The 22,845-nt window shown below is 36.0% G+C and overlaps 1 protein-coding gene across 13 annotated transcripts in view; it reads right to left on the minus strand.

The window, feature by feature from the left end:
- PHTF2 (putative homeodomain transcription factor 2) overlaps positions 1-22,845 on the minus strand; it is a 175,592-nt gene that overhangs the window by 74,709 nt on the left and 78,038 nt on the right. For 9 of the 13 annotated variants that reach the window (XM_067042770.1, XM_067042768.1, XM_067042764.1 and 6 more), the window contains 5 exons: positions 19,613-19,778; positions 18,523-18,687; positions 8,630-8,816; positions 6,617-6,772; positions 1,435-1,653 (listed from right to left, as the gene is read on the minus strand). In XM_067042770.1, the coding sequence (XP_066898871.1) occupies positions 1,435-1,653; positions 6,617-6,772; positions 8,630-8,816; positions 18,523-18,687; positions 19,613-19,778 (893 nt within the window). The remainder of the gene's footprint in view (positions 1-1,434; positions 1,654-6,616; positions 6,773-8,629; positions 8,817-18,522; positions 18,688-19,612; positions 19,779-22,845) is intronic. The other 4 variants (XM_067042774.1, XM_067042773.1, XM_067042775.1 and 1 more) reach the window with 2 other exon arrangements.

A 22,845-nucleotide genomic window follows, 5' to 3' on the forward strand; every position in this document is an offset into this window, starting at 1 on the left:
AACCTCACATGATGAAAGGGAAAAGGGAGCTCTCTAAGGCACCTCTTTTACAGGGGCAGTAATCCTATTCATGAGGGCTCTACACTCATGATCTAATCACTTCCCAAAGGCCCCATCTCCAAATACTATCACATTGGGGATTAGGCTTTGACATATCAATTTGGGAGGGGACATAATATTCAGTCTATAGCGTACAGCTGTACCATACCACCTTAATTACCACACCTTTAAAGTAAATTTTTATACTCAGTAAGAAAAGTCCTCTGTTCTTCAAAATTATTTTTGCTATTCTTGACATTTTGTTCTTTAATGTGGACTTTAAATCAGTCTAAGTTCAACTAAAACACAAACAAACAAACATGCTGCTAGGATTTTGATAGAAAAAGCAGTAATGTGGGTATCTCTTTCTGGTTCCTGACATTAATAAAAATGATCATACTTCATCATGAAGTATGATAGGTTTTGAGAAGGCTCTTTGACAGTTACCTTTTATCAGATTAAGGAAGTTTCCTTTCATCTCTAGTTGTCTAAGAGTTTACTTGTTGGTTTTATTATTAAGATTTGATGCAAAGTTGGATAAGAGAGAGAAGAAGGTAAGGAAGAGTAACCCCCAGGTTTCTGAACTGGCGAGTGAGTGGATGGAGATGTCACTCATAAGAGAAACAGATTTATGAAGGAAGACGAAGTATTTGGTAAATGTGAAGTACTGGTGGGACATTCAAATGAAGATATCCTATAGACCTGTGCTGTCTACTATGGTATCCTACTCACATGTGGCTAGTGATTACTTGAAATGTGGCTAGTCCAAATGAGATGTGCTGTTAAGTGTTCACAACAGATATTGAAGAAATTATTAAAAAATGTAACATATTTCATTAATATTTCTCATACTAGTTATATGTTGAAACGATAATATTTTGAATATACTGGGTTAAACAAAGCATACTTAAATTAATTCCGCCTTTTTAAATGTTTTCAAATAAGACTATTAGAAAATTTTAAATTACATATGTAACTCTCATTATACTTCTGTTGGATAGCATTACTATAGGCACTTGGAGATACAAATCTGATACTCATGAGATGTGAATTTGTGAATTATAATCTTATAGGTGGAGTTAAGGCCACAGGTATAGATGAATCTGACCATGAAGTATGCTGAGTGAGAAAAGGACTAGTGTACAATTTGACTTACAAAACTCTATTTACTGACAAATTCTCAGGAATATATGTCTGCAAGGTGAGTGACACAATCATTATACAAATACTGAGATTCTATGTTCCATTGAAGCCAGATGGCAGCTCACATGAAAATAAAAATAATATAGGAACATTATTTTAATTGTAAGTTTTTTCTTCACCTCTGTAAAATCTGTACATACATTCAAAGGAGCTGGACTTATAGCCCCACATAATCCAATACTGTAAACCAACCTGATGAAAAGGGTCGTCTCTATATTCTTTTTTCACACATGGATTAATTTGAGGATTTTCCACATCTGTCTCACTGGTACAAGATGATCGGCATTCTGCACAATGTAACAAGTCTTCCCATAATACATCTTCTGTTTCAGATTCTGGCCTTGTGCTCTCAGAATCCTGTCTGGAACTTGAACAGCGAGAGCTGCAACTAGTACCCGATTTAGGGGCATCCTGAAATCAAGATATTCTTTGACATTAATACAATTTATGTACCCTTTCCAACTCAAAGGATTCTATCAGAAATATATATTGATACTTTTTGCTAAAACAACACACAATGTCAAATGACAGTGAAATAAATAGCAAAGCATTAAAATACATAATATTTTTTTTAAGGAAAAACAAAATTTCCTCATATCAAAATCTGATTTCACATCTCAGCTCAAGTATTATTTTGCAGGCAAAGGTTGTGCCTGTTTCCTCTTAAAGTTTATACAAAGTTCAGAAATCAGAGACTAGCCTAAATCCATATGGACTGCATAGTCAGTGAATGTTAACCCACTTTAATTGATGTGTTTAATGGAGTTCTTTTCTTAGTTTTTTTTTTTTTTAGCAACAGTAGATTTCATGTATCTACTGTTTTTGTTTTTCAAACAGAAGTTCAATAAATTGATATAAAATTAACAAATAATCTATATCAGGAAGATAACTGCCAACTCATGTTTCTTAATCTATTGTAAAAAAGTGAAAAACTAAAAGGCACAAGTTAAATAATTTCTGATCAATTTACTTTTTTCCTAAGAGTTTTTAATGTACAAAATAAATACCTTTGACTACATTTTAATTTAAATTAATTCCAAATAACCTTTCCTAAATAAAGAATGGTAATAGCCATCCTTATGTAGTCAAGTATGCTGAAATTTTTGGATTTGTTTTTAGCTATCCTCTGTCACTAAGATTTTGTCAATTCTACTTTAAAATATTTTATATTTACCCCTCTCTATTTCCTATGTTATCACCACAGTACAGACTTCATCATTCACACCTTGTTTGCTCTAAGACCTTCCTGACTGACCCCTATCTGAAAGGCCTTCCCCTCTTTCCAGATTAACCTTCCCACAGTGAAGCTATTCTTTCATTCCTCAGATAAAAATCTTTCTGTGGCTTTCCACTGTTTTCCTGCATAAAGTTCACATTCCTTCACCGAGCAGCATGCTTGTCATCAAATGTGCTACTTCGGATCCTGTTCTCCACTTCTCCTCCAGTGACACTGGGCTACGTCTTAGCCTCTAAATACAGCTTGCTCTTTGCCACTCTAGCCTCTGATCATGTTCCTACCTCTTACCGTAATCCTACTCTCCTTTAAAGCCTACTCAACAAAATGTCAGGAAAATACCATCTCTACCCCTTTCCAGCTGTCTTACCTTGTTTCTGAGTCTTAGTTTAGCCATCTACCAATGGGGAATAAAACTACCTACCTTAAATACATATTAAAAATTAAATGAGCACTGTAACTTTTAATACAAACTAAGCACAAAGGCGCTCGACAAATGTTAGTTTAAAGGTACTCTCTATTTAGAACAATTACTTTGTCCCTGAAGCGAGTTATTATTATTTATATTCATTTGATGATAAATTTTGCATTGTTGTCTGGCATCTGTAATACTGTCTGTGTTAGATGTTCATGTATTTCATATTCTCAAATAAATCATAACTCTCAAATAACACTATAAGTCTATGAAAGACAGAAACCAAACACTACCTTTTTTTTTGCCATCATTAGCACAGGTAACAAAATGTCTTAAATGAATGAGATATATCTATATCTATCTATCTATCTATCTATCTAGTTATTTTTATTTTTGCAATATGCGGGCCTCTCACCATTGTGGCCTCTCCTGTTGCGGAGCACAGGCTCCGGACGCGCAGGCCCACCGGCCATGGCTCACAGGCCCAGCCGCTCCGCGGCACGCGGGATCCTCCCGGACCGGGGCACGAACCCATGTCCCCCGCATCGGCAGGCGGACTCTCAACCACTGTGCCACCAGGGAAGCCCAGATATATTATTGATAATTAATTTATTGATATTAGAACGGGATACTAAATATATATTTAGTGTACTGATAGAGTATTTGTGGGAGGAGGGTTGTTTGAGGGAGAAGTAAAAATTTTCCAAAAGAGTTGAGCAGGAAAATGAAAAAAGAAAGAAAAAAAAATACAGAAAGAGAAAAGGCTAAAAATTAGTCAGCTTTCTTTCGTGAAAAGCACTCCAAAAATACTTCCAATTCACTAATGTCAACCAGAATATTTGAAGCATAAGCAGTTTTCATCACAACAGTTTTCATTAGATAGAAAGACACAGACTGTATTAAGTAATCAGTAATTGCTAATCCAAAAGTTTTGATAAAACTAGCTTATTATCTATAACTAATTTCTGATGCAGACTTGTTAATCAGATACAGAAATAAGTAATAGGATTAAAGGCCTGATGACTGTTTAAGTGAAACTAATGGGTGATTTCAGGGATAAAGAAATATCTATAATTCTTTATAAATGTATTTTGTCAAATACTGATTAATAAGTGGGGCCATTTTACAAATGTAAAATCTAAAAATTATTGCCTAGAATTGCTTACATTTCAAACAGAATTTTATCTGCAGTATTTAGGTAGTTAGTGGCCACTTTAAATTTCACTACAAATTGCTGAATTAAGCCAAACATAGGAAATTTTAGAACTGAAGAAAATAGCTCAATAGCTCATTTAATACAATTTGTTCTGCTTATTTCGAATCTTTAGACAGATAGCTAAAACTAAGGATACAATCATATTAAGAAAGTTTATTTATTTGAACTGAAATAGATGAAGGGAATAAGCATTTATAACATAAATGCTTTGTGCCTGGCAATTATGCATAATCTTATTTAAATTTAACAATCTGATAAGGCCACTCTCCTTCCCTCCCCACTGTACAGAGGCAGAAACTGAGACTCAGGTAAGTTAAATAATTTTTCCAAAGTCACTTAAGTAGTCTGACTCCATGCCCATGGTTTCTTCACTATGCTTCCCATCAAATGCTGCCTTCATCAGATGAAAAGCTACTCCACAATAGGGAATAAAAAATGAAAGAAAACTGCAGAGTTAAACAAAGCAAAACAGAGCTAGGAGATAGGACAAATGCTTAAACAGAGCTACCAGTTCCCCAGGACACCTCCTATATCTCAGATAACCAAGTAATTCTACCACAATCTTCCCAACAAGAGACTGGAAGAAGCCAATCAGATATCGTAGATAGTAGAAAAAGGCAAGAAACCAGGGCGGGGGGTAGGGTTTGGGGGTTGAGAGGCAAGAGGGAGGAGGGTTAGGTGAAAGTCCAACACACTGAATGGCAAGATCACTACCTCATCCCCAACCCCCTTGGTGCCAAACACCATGACAGCGTGGTGTAATATCTACCACCCCCATGCCACCAGAAGACTGGATGATTCTTCCTGAAAAACTAAATGCCCCTAAAAAGTATATCTATAGATGCTGACATCTGGGAGGTTTACAACAAATGGCTGGGTCCCTGACCAGTACTCTTAAAGTGAGGCCCACCAGTCTTACCCCTGCACAAAGTGCTTCCCCAAATGGTTTCTTTGTGCCTCACCCTAAAAGAAAACAGTATCACCAATAATTTGAAGAGTATAGTAATAAATACATATAGATGCAAAACAACGCTACAGATCCTCTGTCTGAATTTTACTTATTCAAAGGAGGTTGTGTTTTGCTTTTTCAATCAAAAATAAGTACAACTTTGAAGGTGGTTTGACTTGAGAGTAAAAAAATTTGGAACTGAAATACAGCTTTTTAAATATTTTCTAGTCTAAAGTCCCTCACTTCACAGATGAAGAATTTGAAGACCAGATTTTATTTTTAAGTAATCTTTTATATCACTTTTAAAAAGATTTAAAACAACCAATGCCTAATAGCTAATTATCAGCCTTACTTAGCTTGGAATCGGGAAGATTTTAAGAAACATTTATTTAAAAGTTAAGATTAGTAGAATAATGTTCTGCCCTTCAAGAATCTCAATATTTCAAAATATAGCTGCAAACCAAGAAAAGTAAAGATTAGGGGACAGAAAAGTACCTCTAAAGCCAAGTAATTTATTCTATAGGAGAGTGGAGACCTCCTTCTATAGGAGGTCCTGAATTCTTTCCAGGACCAAAAGACTTCTACCTGTGCATGGAATAAGACTTTGAATTTCACAAGCATGGTTAACTGGCTTAGGAACACTAAACGGTACATCAGATAATGTGGATGAAGAGGCAATGAGTAGACATACTGGCATTAGTGTCTTTCTAATGGCAGCCACTGAGAGAAGAAACAGCTGTAGTCATGTAGAAAGAATAACTAGAGATAAAACCACAAAGAAGAGTGTACAAAGAACAAGTAGCTCTTCTAATCTTAAAACTCTTAAGCTATTCATATTCCAGCACAGCATAATATTAGATTTTTCACAAGTTTGACCCTAAATCATCAAGAAAAAAATATATATTCTACTACAGTACAAAAAGAGTAGAAGGCAATGTTTATCAAAAAGTGACGTAAAAAGTAATTCATGTGCCTTCAAGCAAGACAATGTATTGTCCTTAGAATAAAATGTGAAAATACAATTGAATGAAATTTTTTTTCTATTTAGATATTTCAAGAGATACAATAACTTCAAGAGATGTGATAAAGTTGGAAAAGGGTTTGGAGAAAAACAGATATTAATAAAGAAAAACAGAATCAAAGAAGAAAAAGGAATTGAATTTTATAGGCTGGGCGACTTAACTGGTGACAGTAACATGAAGGAAGTCACTTAGAAAAACTTTGCTACAATCTAGAAGTTATAAAGCCTTTCAAATAATGGAAAAGAATAACACAGGAGTTCATAGATTGTCTCTCCAGGATCTTCTTTAAAAGGAAACAAACTCAATGTATGAGTCTTCAGAGATAATGCACAAAATCAATACAAGTGTGTGGCTATCATGTGTGAAATACATTAATCTAAAACTGCTCCTCTGTAAGTCCAGATCATATAACAGTAAGATATCGAGATTGATGGGAAATATCTGTTATTTCAATAATCATAACCTTGTTGAAAAAAGTTTTAAATTAAAAACATACAAAATAGATATATATGTACAGATGCAAGGCCAAAGTATATACCTCATTAAGGTAATGTTTCTTATAATGGTGTGACTTTCTATTCCGAAGAATGCTCTCAGAAGTCCTGTCTGCATGACGGCGCAATGGGTATCCTGTTTCTGGACCTTCTTCACTGGAGACTTCATCAGAGACATTTGTTACTGTCCTTTGGGTATCCTAAGTTAGGAGTATAAAAAGACAGTTGTTGGTAATTTCTGACTAACCCTGCAGCTTTAAAACTGCAAAATTTTAAATTATACATACATGTACACATATACCTTCAAATACCTCTAAAGATCTCAGAGTAATTGATTAGTACTACCTGATTTTCTAAAAAATGTCTTAAATCAGTGACTAAAGTAACTCAATAGTCATTTGTCAAATACTGTTCTATAACATTTCTGTTCACAAAATGATCTGAAATGGCTTACAAAATTGAGAACGTAAAATAGTATAAAAGCAGAACAGAGACCCTTTAAAGGAAGCTTGAGAGACCTAAAATGAATTACATTATTCTCACAAACCAAAAATGCTATCAATCTTAAGACCAGTACTGATTTAATAATGGGTTATGAAGCAATGAGGAGGTGATTGGTAGCTGAATGAAACACATAATAGGCAGACAACACCATGTAAATATTGATTTTTTTAGAGATAACCAGATTCCAGAAGTTCTGAAACTGAGAGACTCCAGAGCAGACATTTTACTGATACTTTCATGTTCCTCTTATACGACATTAGTACGTAATACATACCTGGAAATGTGTTTGAAAACTGCATGACTAAAAACTTAATTTATTTGTTGACTGATGCTAGTGATGTGAGGCTCACATTACCAGAGAGTTAAATGCCTCAAAAATCTAAAATCAGAGTAAGGGACTCTGATTCATTGCTGCCCCATGCTATTTATTATATAGCTACAGGTACTGAAAATACATGTACTGTCAGGCAATAACACATACTTCACTCAAAATAGAGAATCCTCTTTTCTTCCTTTACTTTCCTCAACACACATGTTCATGCTTACGTTCCTTAATGTAACAAAGGTCACATCTTTTAATTTGACCATATATATATATATATATATATATTTGTACTGTAACAGCTTTTAAAGAATGAATTATTTGGGCTTCCCTGGTGCCACAGTGGTTAAGAATCTGCCTGCCACCACAGGGGACACGAGTCCGATCCCTGGCCCAGGAAGATCCCGCATGCCACGGAGCAGCTAAGCCCATGCTCCACAACTACTGAGCCTGCGCTCTAGAGCCCGTGCTCTGCAACAAGAGAAGCCACAATGAGAAGCCCGTGCCCGGCAAAGAAGAGAAGGCCCTGCTTGCCTCAACTACAGAAGGCCCATGTGCAGCAACAAAGACCCAACACAGCCAAAAATTAAAAACAAACAAATAAACAAAAAATTTTTTTAAAAAGAATAGATTATTTAACCAAAAAACTTCAGGGAAACAAAGAGAAAGAAGATATTACATTAAGCTTTGTTACAATAAACCCAGGGTTTCTTCTGGAAAAGTAAACAAACAATTGTTATCCTTAACAAATATTTCCTCAGTAAGAATTTTTTTCAAATTAAAAACAAAACAAATGTGCTGACACCAAAGGTAACAAAGGTAGGAAAAACAAGATAATATTTTCTTACAGAGAACATTAATGGAAAACCAGGGTCCTAGTTCAGTGTCTAGAATAATTTAGATGTTCCATTTGAAATAAATTCTTACACACACACAGAAATGGGGAAATAAAAAGTAACATTTAACAAGTATCAACTATAAATTATAAAGTGCTTTAACATTTCAGAAAAACTGGAGCCATCAATCAATTCAGAAGGTGCCAAGTTATACTGGAAATCAGGTTTATTCACACTACTTTATCTGATTTTCAGCTTCATCAGTGTGATTTGTAAAGGCTCACAGAATAAATTCTGGAGAAAAATACATATACCCAAGGGCAACTACTCTGTCTAACTCACTTCCCATTAACTAACATAAAATCACACAAATTACTTTGAAAAATCACACTTACTTTGCTGGGAATGTTCCTCAGTGTTCCTGTGTTCCAGGTTGCCTCTTCTGGTCGAAGAGTTTCACACTGAGGTTCATGGCTTTGTACTCCATCTTCACTGCTTTTAACAGTCTTTTTCCCATCAAGGGATACATAGCCATTGTCAGTCTCAGTTGATTTATCAATTGAATTCTTTGCTTTCTTGGATCTAAAAAGGAATATATGTGAAGCTTGTTATGTGGACTTAGCTTATCTTGGATAGGTTACAAGCAGAAATGAGATCTGTTAATAATTAAATCTGGTAGTTATTTCTCAGCATTTTAATCACTACCTTATTTTTACAATAAATAATTCAGAAATATAATATCTAGCATAAAAAATAAACATGTAAATCAATGTCCTACTTCAGCTTATTTTATAAGTTTTAAGGTCTTACAAATAGTAATTCTAAGAGGCATGCCCTAACTTACCAGGTCAAAATCACCTGGTCTGGACTTCCCTGGTGGTGCAGTGGTTCAGAATCCGCCTGCCAATGCAGGGGACATGGGTTCGAGCCCTGGTCTGGGAAGATCCCACATGCCCTGGTGCAACTAAGTCCATGCGCCACAACTACTGAGCCTGCACTCTAGAGCCCGTGAACCACAACTACTGAGCCCACATGCCACAACTACTGAAGCCCGTGCGCCTAGAGCCCGTGCTCTACAACAAGAGAAGCCACCGCAATGAGAAGCCCGCACACCACAATGAAGAGTAGCCTCCGCTCGCCGCAACTACAGAAAGCCTGCGCGCAGCAACAAAGACCCAACACAGCCTAAATAAATAAATAAACTTATTTTTTAAATGATTTTAAAAAATCACCTGGTCTTTGAGCAAAATCTAGGATCAAAATTTTAGCGATTTTCTTATGGTTAATAATATATTTTTAAGGTCTTATTTTTTTAAGAACTACCTCAGTAATTATCAAGTTGCAATTAGTGGTTTAACTTAGTTTTAATACTCTCCTTTACCCAAATACTTTACCATTAGTATGGATACATAAATATCTCTGATAAATTCATTTTAATACACAATGGAGACACAGGACCTTTTGTAACACGAAAGCACAAGAAAAAAGGGAAAACTGTGTACAAGATTCTACATAATGGAAGAAGTAAAAACAAAGAACACAGAGAAAAAGAAGTAACCTCTTTCATCCACTGAAATACTCTAGAAAAAATGTTAGTAATCATGTAGTTCACAAGTACCTAAAATACTACAATTGAGGTTCTTCATTTATAGGTATTAAGTTTTTCTCAATACAAAAAATATAAAATGGAAAATAATAAACCATTTGATTAATAGGCAAATGCTTGAAGAGTTCTCTTCAGAGACTACGGTGGGTGAAAGAATGGCTATCCAAAAGAAATATTAGTAGAAACATAATGTAAATCCCACAGAAAATTAAAATGTGCTCAATGCAGATTAAGTCTGTCATAAAACATTACTAAAAAGCAATTGTGTTTAATTATATTTAAATAAATTCCCTTGAATTTTCTCCAAAGTATCAGTTTTGCAAGACAGGAAAAATAAAACTAGTATATTGCCTTCAGGCAGGTCAAAAAACAAAAGGACTTTCAAATGGGGAAAAAATGTTATCTTCAACACTACAATTACTCAGTTCTATTGGAATCCATCAGAACTGTGCAGGACCTTAGAATTCATCTATGCTAAATATTCATTTTGGAAACAAGGAATCAGAAATATAGAGAGGTCTAGGTGAGTTATTTAAGGTCACATAGCCAGTTAGAGGCAAAGCTGACATTAGAACACAGACCTTCTGACTATGAGGTGTTTTTTTGTTTGTTTGTTTGTTTTTTTCCGATACGCGGGTCTCTCACCACTGTAGCCTCTCCCATTGCAGAGCACAGGCTCCGCGGCCATGGCTCACGGGTCCAGCCGCTCCACGGCATGTGGGACCCTCCCTGACTGGGGCATGAACCCGTATCCCCTGCATCGGCAGGCGGACTCTCAACCACTGCGCCACCAGGGAAGCCCTGACTATGAGGTTAATTATATTCTCCACACTACCTCCAAATGCCCACTCTCTGGGAAACTACCTGTTAGGATTTCTTCTTAACACACTCATCAAAGCCTAGAAAATTTCTGTCTCGTACAAGCAGGCCCCTTTCCTTCCTGAACTTCTCCTGCAGGACTACGAAAGGGGACAGACAGACCATGCCTCCCATATGCTCTACAGAGCTCTGATGCTTTCTGGTCATGAAGAACACACCTCAGCAAAAGTCTAATCTTCTGACCCTTTTCTTTCTATATTACCCTAGACGCATGGAGAGACTAAGGGAATGAGCCATAGAACAAAGATCATTTAAGAGTGGCAGAGGAGAGAGGAAAAGGAATTACAGAGGAGAAAGGGCAATAGAGAAAATAAAAGGTACAGAAAACACCTGTGACCTTCTCTGCCTAGAGACGAAAGAGATAGAAATGCCAGTTATTAACTGTTCCCTTTACCTCCCCCTTGAATATTGTGCAACATGTAGATGTGGAAAAAGACCAAGGGAAGTGAAGTTACTTGATATCTTAAAAATGTGAGAAACTCAAAGACAGTGAAAGTGTGTGCTGGAAAGGTACTTATGAAGCTTCATGAAAACTGTACTGGGCTGGAAAGGGAGGGGGATGGTGGTGAATAAGGTGAAGGAAGACTGAAAAGTTGATAGAACAGAACCATTAATCAGCCAGGATATGCAAGAAGAGAAATTTATTTGGGAAGAAATATAGAATGTTGGACCCGAAGTGCCTGGGAACATCCTGAGAAAGATCAGTAAGCAGTTGATAACACAGGCCTAGAAGCCAATGGTCAAAGCACAAAAAAAGTAGCTGTAAACCTGTAGAGTGAACCAGAACCCTAGAGGGCCTAGTGAAAAGGGCTTTGAATCAGCTGTGATAATGGCTGCTTTAAGAATTTTTCTAAGGGGAATGTATTCTTTCCTTACCTGGACAGAGTAAAGACTACGTTAAGCCAGGGGCAAGAGTACTAGTAGCACTTGTTCCATTTACCTTTCGGCTATCTCCTACTTCCTCCCTACTTCCTCTGTTCCTTATCTCTGCCTCCTTCCAATCTTCTCTCGGTTGTTTCTCTCTCCCAATATCTCCTCGAAGTACAAGTAACACTATCAGAAGATATGAACAGCAAGTTACTAAGCTACAGTAGCTATCTGATGCTTCTCTTCTGCTAAGTGCAGATAACTTGCAAACCAAGCTGAAATAACAAAGAAAACACTAAATGTAAGTACCAACCTCAGAGTTTACAAAGCAGCTCAAAGTACAAATCCAGGCAGCTTGGCACTGGCTGGTAATAACAGCACTTGCAAAAGCATTGTTGGAATGGAACAGCAGGAGCAGCACAGGAACAGCCAGTAATGGCAACTCATTTGAAGGCAATTTTAGGGCAGGGGGCCAGGTGCAGGCCAGAGGGTATGGGAGATGGGCTACATACAGAGGATTAATTGAGGACAATAGGAACCAGATTTTTCAGTGATAGAGAAGGAAGATATAGAGAGGAGAAAAGATAAATTGAACTCCGTGATATTGTATCTGGATTGGAACTACCACTGCAAATTCATGGCTTATATCTAAAGAAATATAAATGTAAAAGGACAAGGACAAGGACACGGACACACACACACACACACACACACACACACACACACAAACACTTTCTAGCTCTGTCCACTGAGAAGGCCCCAGGGTAGCAACACCACAATAGCAATGAGCATATCCAGCATTCAGATCTTGGTTTCTATATACCACTCTCCTTGAAGAAGTGACTCATTCCAGGCTTGAGGCAGAGGAAGTACAAGTTGAAGCTGGAAACATTTTGTTGGGCCAGAAAGTAAGGAAGACTTCAGAGAACGATAAGGACATGCCAAAAAGACAAAGAAACTGCTCAAAGGGGCTCCCCTGGCCAAACTGAAGCCAATCTAAAATAAATAAATAAATAAATAATAAATAAATAATAAATAAATAATGACAGCAACAAATTGAAAAAAATAGAAATCCATAAGTAAATAATTAAGGGAAAGCTCTTCCGTAAAGTAGAATGCCAAGTAATAAATGTAGAAGGAATGACAGAGTTAGAAAAATTACCATTTGGCAACCACCATAATAATAATTCAAGCAAGAATCATCAATGGATGCTAAAACCGGAAGGAGAAGGTGGGATGAGAAATAGGTTATTTTTATAGTTAATGTATCTTCACATAGGACATTTGCTGAATATGAAGGAAAAAATAAATAAATTTACAATGGAGAAATATAGCAGATACTATCTTAATCGAATGATTCATATAAATATCATTAGTAAGGGAACAAATCTACATAGTTTGCCACCTGACAGGATGCAATGATACTGCTGCCAAAAATGCATAACTGGGTTTAATTATAAAGAAACATCACACTACTAACTCTGGTATGCTGCTAAATGTTGAACAACCAGCTATCCAGGGATAAAAAGCTCTTGTTTATAGTGTTCCCTTATTTCCATGGTGTAAATAATCCTACCAGGGCCAATTTCAAGTACAAACTGACAACGCTGAAGACAGCGTTGGGAAGATATACACATATTCAGCTCTCACAAGTCACTTGGAGCTAGATCCAGAAAACCACCTGCATAAACCCAAAATAATAGACATTCTACAAAGTGACTGCCCTGTATCTTCAAAACTGTGAAAAACATGAAACTTGAGGAAAGACTGAAGTCTGTCCCACAAGGAAAGAGACAAGACATGACCCCTGGATGTGGCACATGATCCCAGATCCCAGATTGATCCTTTTGCTCTAAAGGATATTAATAGGGACAATTAACAGAATTGAACTGGGTCTCTGGGGGAAAGATATATGGGAGTTCTTTGCACCATTCTCTCAACACTTCTGTAAGTTTGAAATTGTTTCAAAATAAAATTATATATTTTTAAAGGTACAAACTGATTACTTTAGATCTGAGCATCAGGGATATGCTGACAGGAGAAAATGTAGGAGAGCTAAGTTCTAATAAAGCAGGTTAAAGAGGGTCAAAAATTGTGACTGCTCCAGGCAAGGTTTAGTTTTACCACTGATTGCTATATCATTCATATTGTCATTAATTGCTGAAAGTAAGAACTTCACAGAATTATATTAATTTCTCAAAAGGAACACAGGTTACCAAGACGCATATGTTTAAGTAATTCTTCCCATTCCCCAACAAAAGGGGGTAAAATTATTAGGGAAAGACAGTGGGAGTGAGAGATTTATTTTTTAAATATATATATTATGAAATTCTACTTACAGTATATTTTTTAAAGGGAAGTTACTTCTATCTAAGTGAACTTAAAAATATGTAAAAAAATAAACTGAAGTGAGCTAAATATTTTGATTTTTTTCCTTTCTTTTTTTGGGGGGGGCAGGGGATCATTTAATAGAATTTCCTCCTTCTCAGGGGAGAATTTAGTGGGTTTTTTTTTTTTTTGTAATTGTATTTTTTTTTAACAGCATAGTGATTCAATATTAACAGCACTTTTATTTTAAAATAAACACATGATTCTAAATCATCATTCCCTATCAAAAACAAAAGCAGGATAGAAAGAAGCTGGTTAGGAATTATTGTCCTACAATATAGAAAGAAATGGTGTTTTTTAGTATTATCCACAAAAAGATCTTACCTTTTGATAGCTACACTTTATGCATATAATATACTCACTTAATAAAACCAGAGTTAACAATAGTTTCTTAGACCAAACCAAACACTATCAGTCACAGGCACCTGGGCAGTGAGGTTAGTAGCATGTTGAAAATGGAGACATACAAGTCTACCATGATTTTACGTATTCCATGATAGAAGCAGTATTCCCTGCATTTGGATTTTTTAAAAATTGAAGTAGAGTTGATATACAATATTATATTAGTTTCAGGTGTACAACATTGTGGTTCAGCATTTATATACTGCTGCACTGGATTCTAAACAAAAAGCATTTGCAAAGATACAATGTGGAATTTCACTGCCATGGTCATGGCTTATAGTTTTATAACTAGCTAATAACAAATTAACACTTGAATCTTTGGATGGCATGACCTGTGTAAAATTTTCTTTAAAGTATTATGCTTGACATTCAAGAAGGGTAGCTCTATGTCAAAAATACTCTTAGGAGGACATGACTTTACTTGTAGTATAACTACTCTAGTTCCTTTGTGAGATATAGTGAGAGACAATTTCTTTTCTAAAAAAATGCAAATAAATGTACAATCTACACCATAAGTAAATCATAAAACTGAATTTTTTCACATAAAAACTTTAGCCAAAAAGTTAACACAACTTTTAAAAACTTACTAGCTTATAAAATATCAAATGTATTGTGTCAAACACGATAACTACTGTGTTTCTATATTTAAAAACCTAGTCACGTAATCAAGAACTCTCATGATACTCTGTCCTGCCATGGAAAAAACGTTGGAAGTATTTGTTGGTGCTCTCAAAAATATCCAGAGGTATACAAATTGAGCCAACTGAAGATCATCCTTTCAGTATTAAAGGACATTAGAGTTGCTAGGGGGAAGTTAACAGTAGCAGATAACTCTTGTACTAGAACATAGTATGAAATTTCTGGCCTTACTCTCATTTGCACAAGGTTAGGAATCAAGGAGGAGAGGAGGTTAGAGAAACAGAATGCATAAAATCTCAGATATAAGAAAATGACACAGGGGCCTATATATAACCATCACTGCTATCTGGAGCTATGCATACACCTTGTTTACATGCTAACATAGCCCTTCAAAGACTTTGGGATCCTATGTTTCTCTAGGTACCCTCTACCACACATAAGTTTGAGAGGTGTGTACTAAATTGGGTTTATTTACAGTACCTGTAATCTTTCTTGGACCAGTCCAACTCTAAAATACAGTGACTCTAGCAAATTTAATAAGTTATCTAGTTGTGGCCATAAGATAGTCTTAAAAATCTGGGATATACTGGCATTTACACAGTCTTCATCCTTGTCTGTGGAAGACATCCAATAGACCTTCACCCAGTCTATAGCTTCAATGACTGAACTTTTTAAACTACAATCAGTAAAAACCAAATTTTAATCCCTGTATCAAAAATTTCTGGTGGGACTGCATACCATTTTAACTTATATTATGCAGTATACTCCATTCTGTGAAGAAAATCAATTTATTGAATCTAATTTTCACTTTAGTGTTAAAAACAGCAAATATGGAAGCTAAACAGAACAGAAATCTTCAAGGTAGGTCACTCACGCATAGGAATTAACAAGTAACCTGGTTTTATTCTGATATGTCTCTAATTCACCAAGTCAATTTATATAAGTTACTTTTTCTACTCAAAAAAGAGCATCTACTGACTTTGTTTTAATGATATTGTGATTGTCAAATGAATCTTAAAGGACATGAAAGAGTACTTATGATCCATCTGAATTTTGAAATAGGTATTATGCTGAAGAGATGTAAAATCTACTCTTTAAAAAATTTATTTATTTATTTTTGGTTGTGTTGGGTCTTCGTTGCTGTGCGTGGGCTTTCTCTAGTTGCACAAGCGAGGGCTACTCTTCATTGCAGTGCACGGGCTTCTCACTGCTGTGGCTTTTCTTGTTGCAGAGCACTGGCTCTAGGCGCGTGAGCTTCAGTAGCTGTGTCTCACGGGCTCTAGAGTGCAGGCTCAGTGGTTGTGCTGCATGGGCTGAGTTGCTCCGTGGCATGTGGGATCTTCCCGGACCAGACATGAACCTGTGTCCCCTGCATTGGCAGGCAGATTCTTAACCACGAGGGAAGCTCCACAATCTAGATGTAATTCTTCCTATTTAATCTTTCTAGCAGCAACTATAATTATGCTAATTTAAGACAATTAACTGATATTAAAGGGCTAAATCCTTAGGAAATACAGTTGATTTCTACATCTTTTCTAATTGATACTTTGTTTGCCTTAGTTTTCTCAGGTTTGTAGAATTCTTTTACAATAATTCCCAATTTTTTTCAAATAAGAAATACTATGCCTTATTTTAAAAAGAATAGTTTTATCTTGAGAATGAAATGTACTTAGAGATGATAATAAGTAGGGCCTTTCTAACATATAAATACAGGATGTTAATTAAAAATAGCAGTTTTCATTCTATCATCTAGAAGACCATCAAGTCACCAAATACAAAGCTTAGATATGTGTGTGGATATGCATCTATTTTCTCATCAGTTATGCTAATTCAGATACCTTAATGGAAGTATCCAGCTTTTCAACTTGTTATCACCAGAAACAATTTTAAGTCTCAGTTGATATTTCAGTTTAAGCCCTTTCTCATTTATCAAAGCCTGAAACACCAAGACATCATCAAGATTCCAGAACTCAGTTTAGAACTTCTAAAACTAACATTTTTCTTAAGATCTTTTTGTACCCAATATTTACAACAGTCTCATTCATATGCTGGCAAACTAGGTCCCAAATGAGACAGCTGAAAATTCTGCATCTTTAAAAACATTTAGATTATAGTTGTCATGATTAAAGGGAATAAATCCAAAGGAATTTAGCCATTATAATATCAATTACTAGTAGTCAAGGTCATGCTACAGCCCCAAAAGAAGAAAATTAAAGTCTGAAACTCATTTGACTAGAGAAACATGGTAGAATTCTAAAGGCACCAACCTATTAATTTAGGAGGATTCTGAATAGTACATAATAATACAACACCAGTTTCAGACAACAAAAACAACTAAATGATTCCCCCAAAGCAAAACATATCCACTATACTATTTATAATTGCTTAACAGAAAGCCTTGAGAAATGTTTAAGAAATTGACTCTGCAGTGATAAAACTATCATATCTTTACTGTCAGATAGTAGAGCTATTTATATACATTATTTTAAAAGACTAACAAAGAGAGAGAGAGAGAGAGAGACAGAATCCAACCCAAGCTAAAAACAAAACAAAACAGGGATTTCCCTGGACGCCCAGTAGTTAAGACTCTGTGCTTCCAATGCATGGGGTGAGGGTACGATCTCTGGTTGGGGAACGAAGATCCCACATGCCAGCACGGTGTGGCCAAAGAAAACCCCACAAAAAGCAAAAAACAAAACCAAACCTGTATCTTCTCTGGAAGAAGACTAAGTGGCTGAAAAAGTCAGACAATCAACTTAATGCCACATTACGGCAAACCATCAGTATTAAAATTTGGGAAAATTTCCCCCCAAATTACAATCAATAAGAATATGCCATGATACAACTGCTTAATTGTATAATGCATGATCAACATTATCATAAGAGCACAATCACAAACTGATAAAACAATGATATTAGTAGAGAAGTTAACAAAAGTGACCGTAAATAGTTACTTGCAGTATCCCTTTTCTTAATTTATTAACTTAGCAACTTTCATCAGTTTTGGTAAATTTTTATTATGGTACAAACTAAACAAAAAACCCAAAGTACAAAAACAGAATTTCATATTATAGTATATATTTTATTCTTTCAAATAACAATACCTGTATGTTTTATTTTAGATAATTGAAGCTAAAAAGTCATACAACTCACATGCCATATTAATAAAGCCAATTTTACCTATAGTGCCGATAAAAATAAAATACCCAATTTAATAGAAATAAAATAGTGCTTGAGAAATCACAAAAGAAACTAAAATCAAAAAATCCTAACTGAATATACTTTGATGGTATATATTCATTCTCATATAGATGCATTTACATATATATCAAAGTAAATTTTTATGGTCTCTATTTTTTCATTACCTATAGCATTATAACTTATCAAAATAAAATCCATAATAGGCCTGTCATATTTAAAGTCATTAGTACTCATTACCTGAGACTGGAGTGCCAGAAAAGGGATAGTGCATTTCTATGCCATATGAAGTCTTGAATAAATACAAACCCTGATAAAAAGAAAGCAGCATGCCAGAGATCTCTGAAGACAGCGCCAAAGCTGTAAGCGGTGCTTGTACCGTGGCTCTGAACTGCTCCCTCCTGTGTGTTATCTGTGGTACTAGAACCATCTCCTTCCCTATGTACTTCCAAATGGGCTGCTTTTCTTAATTTCCTTCATTAGAAGAGATTAAGAGTGGAAGGTAGCTTTAAAATTTTAACAACCACTTTCTCGGTAGTACATTTAAAAATTTGGTAAACACAAACACAGGAACTTTAATACATAGTAAAATTCAGATTGCTGGATAACAATTATGCCAAATATTAAGTATATATTCAAGACCAATTTCTATAAATGTTAAGGTATTGTTCCTTGCTCATACTGACAGGTCAGTGGACATTAGGTTGTAAGGACAGCACTGGACAGATATTAACAAAAGCATTCCTTCCCTATTTGAATGCCACCTACTGGCAGACGAAGAAAGAAGAAAATTTAAATTGAAGAGAATTGTAATCTGTGTGATCAGCAGTGCTATTTATCTAATGAGGTATTATTATTTTTCAAAATAAAGAGGGCTTAAATCTCAATATCCCAAAACTGCAAATGTCACAATCTCTTAGCAACAATATTCAAAAGAGGAATTGCTCCCAAAGACCCTTAAAACAGAACTCCATTGTGCTAAGTGGTCAGTAAGACTTGCTATGCTTACTTAGTCAAAGGGCAATATTAAACAGCTTAAATGACATTTAATAAATGGAATTTAGCTGAAAATTTTCCCTGACTTTTGTTTTTGCCAAAGTACAAGATTTTGTAAACAGTGGGAATTATTAGCAATGCCAGCTAACGTCTATTCCCTACATTGAAATCAAGTGCCTCAGCAATGAGCTTCAAGAAAGAAAACAAAAACAAAAACAGGTATGGGGTCTCAAAATGGCTCTGAAGCAAATAACAGAAACTAAATCATTCAGTAGCTGATTCTGAAGCTCACTGCTTTATTTGAAAAAGCAACTTTACAAGATAATGTTTTATTCAAGTCAAGAACAAGCCTGGATTCAAATTACAAAAATCTACAAAAAGATCACTTTTAAACAGACAGTACCTTCTTCTTTTACCTCCTGTACTTAGCGGAGGTTTGGGTGTTCTCGTTGAAACAATCTGGCAGTGCACAGTTCCCAGGAGCAGCATCAGCCATATCGGCCCAATCACTTCCGTCAGAGGTATGCTATGTGGGCTAGAAGCGGAACAGAATAATACTATTGCGGCAACTATAAAAAGGGAAAGAAAATACATTTAATTATAGATCTGATAGTCACTTCCTCAAAACTTTAAAAACTGCTCTAACATTGTTCCTTGCCAGGTAATTTTTCTAAATTTAAATGAGTCTAAAAGTTACTCCAGACAAGCTCTTTCATTCTATTTTATTGTTTGCCCCTGGCTAACCATGCCATTCAGAAATAAATTCTTGGAACAGGGTAACAGCCAACATGATCTCTAAAGTACACACTTAATACTGCAATGAAAACTAGACACATAAATCTAAAGGCATTCTTGGTAAGATCACAGACACCCTCCTCAGTTTAGAGGAAACGGGGGACATATAAAGAAATAATTAAATCACCTGTAATTGACTGAACTGTGCCCCCCACCTCCATTCCAAATTTTGAAGTCCTGACCCCCAATGTGACTATCTTAACAGATAGGGCCTATATGATGTAGTATATGTATTGATGTAACATGATGTAATAAAGGATGAATGAAATCATAAGGGTAGGGCCTTAATCCAAAAGGACCAGTGTCCCTATAAGAGAAAGAGGTACAGAAATCTCTCCCAGCTAATGCACAGAAGAAAGGCCATGTGAGGATACAGCAAGGAGGTGGGTGTCTACAAGTCAGGAAAAGGAACCTCCAACAGACAACAATCCTGACAGCACCTTGATCTTGGACCTCCAGCCTCCAGAACTGTGAGAAAATAAATTTCTGTTGTTTAAGTCCCTCGGTCTGTAGTATTTTGTTATAGTAGCCTGAGTAGACTAAAAGACTGTGATACATAGGAAAGATATGTAATTAAACTGGAGGTTTATGAAGGAATTCTGATAACTAACTCTCAGAGTTAATGTAACTCTGAGAGAATAAATAGTTGATCAAGTACGTAAAAGGAAAAAAGGGCTACCCAGGCAAACAGAGTTACCCCAAAAGCATATAGGTTACAAAAAAAAAGGCATAGAATGTTTAAGAAAGAGTAAAAGGCTAATTTAGTCTGGTTAAAATTGGGGAGAAATTCAATAAGAGACTGACTGAAAACTTGGCTTTTTATCTTGAAGGCAATGATAATTAGGAAAATTTAGAACTTAAGAGGCTGGTTTGGATTTGTAATTTAAAAGGTAGATGGACAGAAGGTAAAAGACATAAGGGCATGATAGAAGCAAGAAGTAGGGATGGAGCTGAGAATACATAGTTGAGATACTTAAAAGGCATGTGACTGAAGTGAAAAACTGTAAGTAGTTATATAAACCCAGTCTGACTGCAAATGATTCTTCTACTCTTCAGGAGATGAAGGTGGGATAGAGAATGAGGACAGAACTCAGAGCACTATACCCTACTCAACATGCAAGGAAGTGGAAGCACAGGGGTTTCTAAAGGCACTAGCAGACTGCTGAGGGTCATTAGGGTCATATCACAGCTTTGCCACTGGCTCTGTAACTTGGAACAGGTTAAGTCACTTTTTATTTTTAATACTTATTTATTTAGGCTGTGCCTGGTCTTAGTTGTGGTACACGGGATCTTTGTTGCAGCATGCAGGATCTTTAGTTGCGGCATGTGGGATTTTTAGTTGCAGCATGCAGGCTCTTTTTTTGTCATTGTTGTTATGGCATGCAGGCTCTTAGTTGTGGCATGCGGGATCTAGTTCCCTGAACAGGGTTCGAACCCGGGCCCCCTGCATTGGGAGTGCAGAGTCTTAACCACTGCACCACCAGGGAAGTCCCTAAGTCACTTTTTAAAATAAGCTTTACTAGGAGAGTGTTCAGTGTTCAATCCTTATACACACTAATAACGTTAAACTTCAGTTTGGAACTGAAAATACCTCTTTTTCATGCCTGATCTAAGCTGTGTTCCCTAACCATAACCCTATTTAATTTAGGCAAGCCAGTAAGTGAATTTCAGCCACAATATGTGAACTAGTTACACTGCAAACTTGTTTGCCTTCAAATACTAGAAAGGAACAATATCAAAAAAGCACAATGCACAGTGGTTACAATGAATGGTACTGATTAATTATCACTCTAATAAGCAACTGCAATTTCTGACCACTTTAGAAGAAAGTGTTCTCCTCTAGGTAAACTAGATAGCCTTAGAAGATAACTACAAGTTCACTTATTCTTATGTGTATAAGATATACCCTGGCTTAAAAAAAACAACTTTACCTAAATAGAAGTCTTTCATTTTTATTGTATTTTCATTTACTTAAAAGATATTATCTTTTACTTAGCATTTGTTGATAAAACATATTTAAATAATCATTCAGGATTATGATTGTGTTTTTTAAAAAAATAAAAGACATTAAAGAGACTGAAAGGGTACCACCAAACTAAAATCGTTGCTTTGTTAGAGTGATGGAATGTGAGCGGCCTCTTCTTTTAGTCTGCAATCGCTCGAGAGCGCTGGGCAATTTGTGCTGCGGGCTACTGTGATGGGAGGCAACGTCCCAGAGGTGTGACGCATGTGGCTCAAGGTCAGACTGCCTGGGCTCGACCTGGACTGTGCTACCCTTGGTGACTGTGTGGCTTTGGGCCCTTGGGTCCTTCAGGTCCTGTGTCTATAAGCTAGACATAATAATAGTACGCAATCTTCACTGGGTTGTTGTGAGTATTAAATGAGTGTCTTTGAAACGCACTTAGAACAGTACATGGCACATAGAATTTCAATACAGAATGAGGACAGTCTCAGAACCCAAAGGTTTAGCGGAAAAACAAAAACAGGGCTGAGAAAGGAAAAATGAACTTCAATGCTGCATTAAAAAAAGACTGGTGTGCAGTCAGAATGGCCATCATAAAAAAATCTACAAACAATAAATGCTGGAGAGGGTGTGGAGTAAAGGGAACCCTCTTGCACTGTTGGTGGGAATGTAAATTGATACAGCCACTATGGAGAACAGTATGGAGGTTCCTTAAAAAACTAAAAATAGAACTACCATATGACCCAGCAACCACACTACTGGGTATATACCCTGAGAAAACCATAATTCAAAAAGAGTCATGTACCACAATGTTCACTGCAGCTCTATTTACAATAGCCAGGACATGGAAGCAACCTAAGTGTCCATCAACAGATGAA

The sequence above is a fragment of the Kogia breviceps genome, chromosome 9 (genome assembly GCF_026419965.1).
Source record: "Kogia breviceps isolate mKogBre1 chromosome 9, mKogBre1 haplotype 1, whole genome shotgun sequence".
Classification (NCBI taxonomy): domain Eukaryota; kingdom Metazoa; phylum Chordata; class Mammalia; order Artiodactyla; family Physeteridae; genus Kogia; species Kogia breviceps.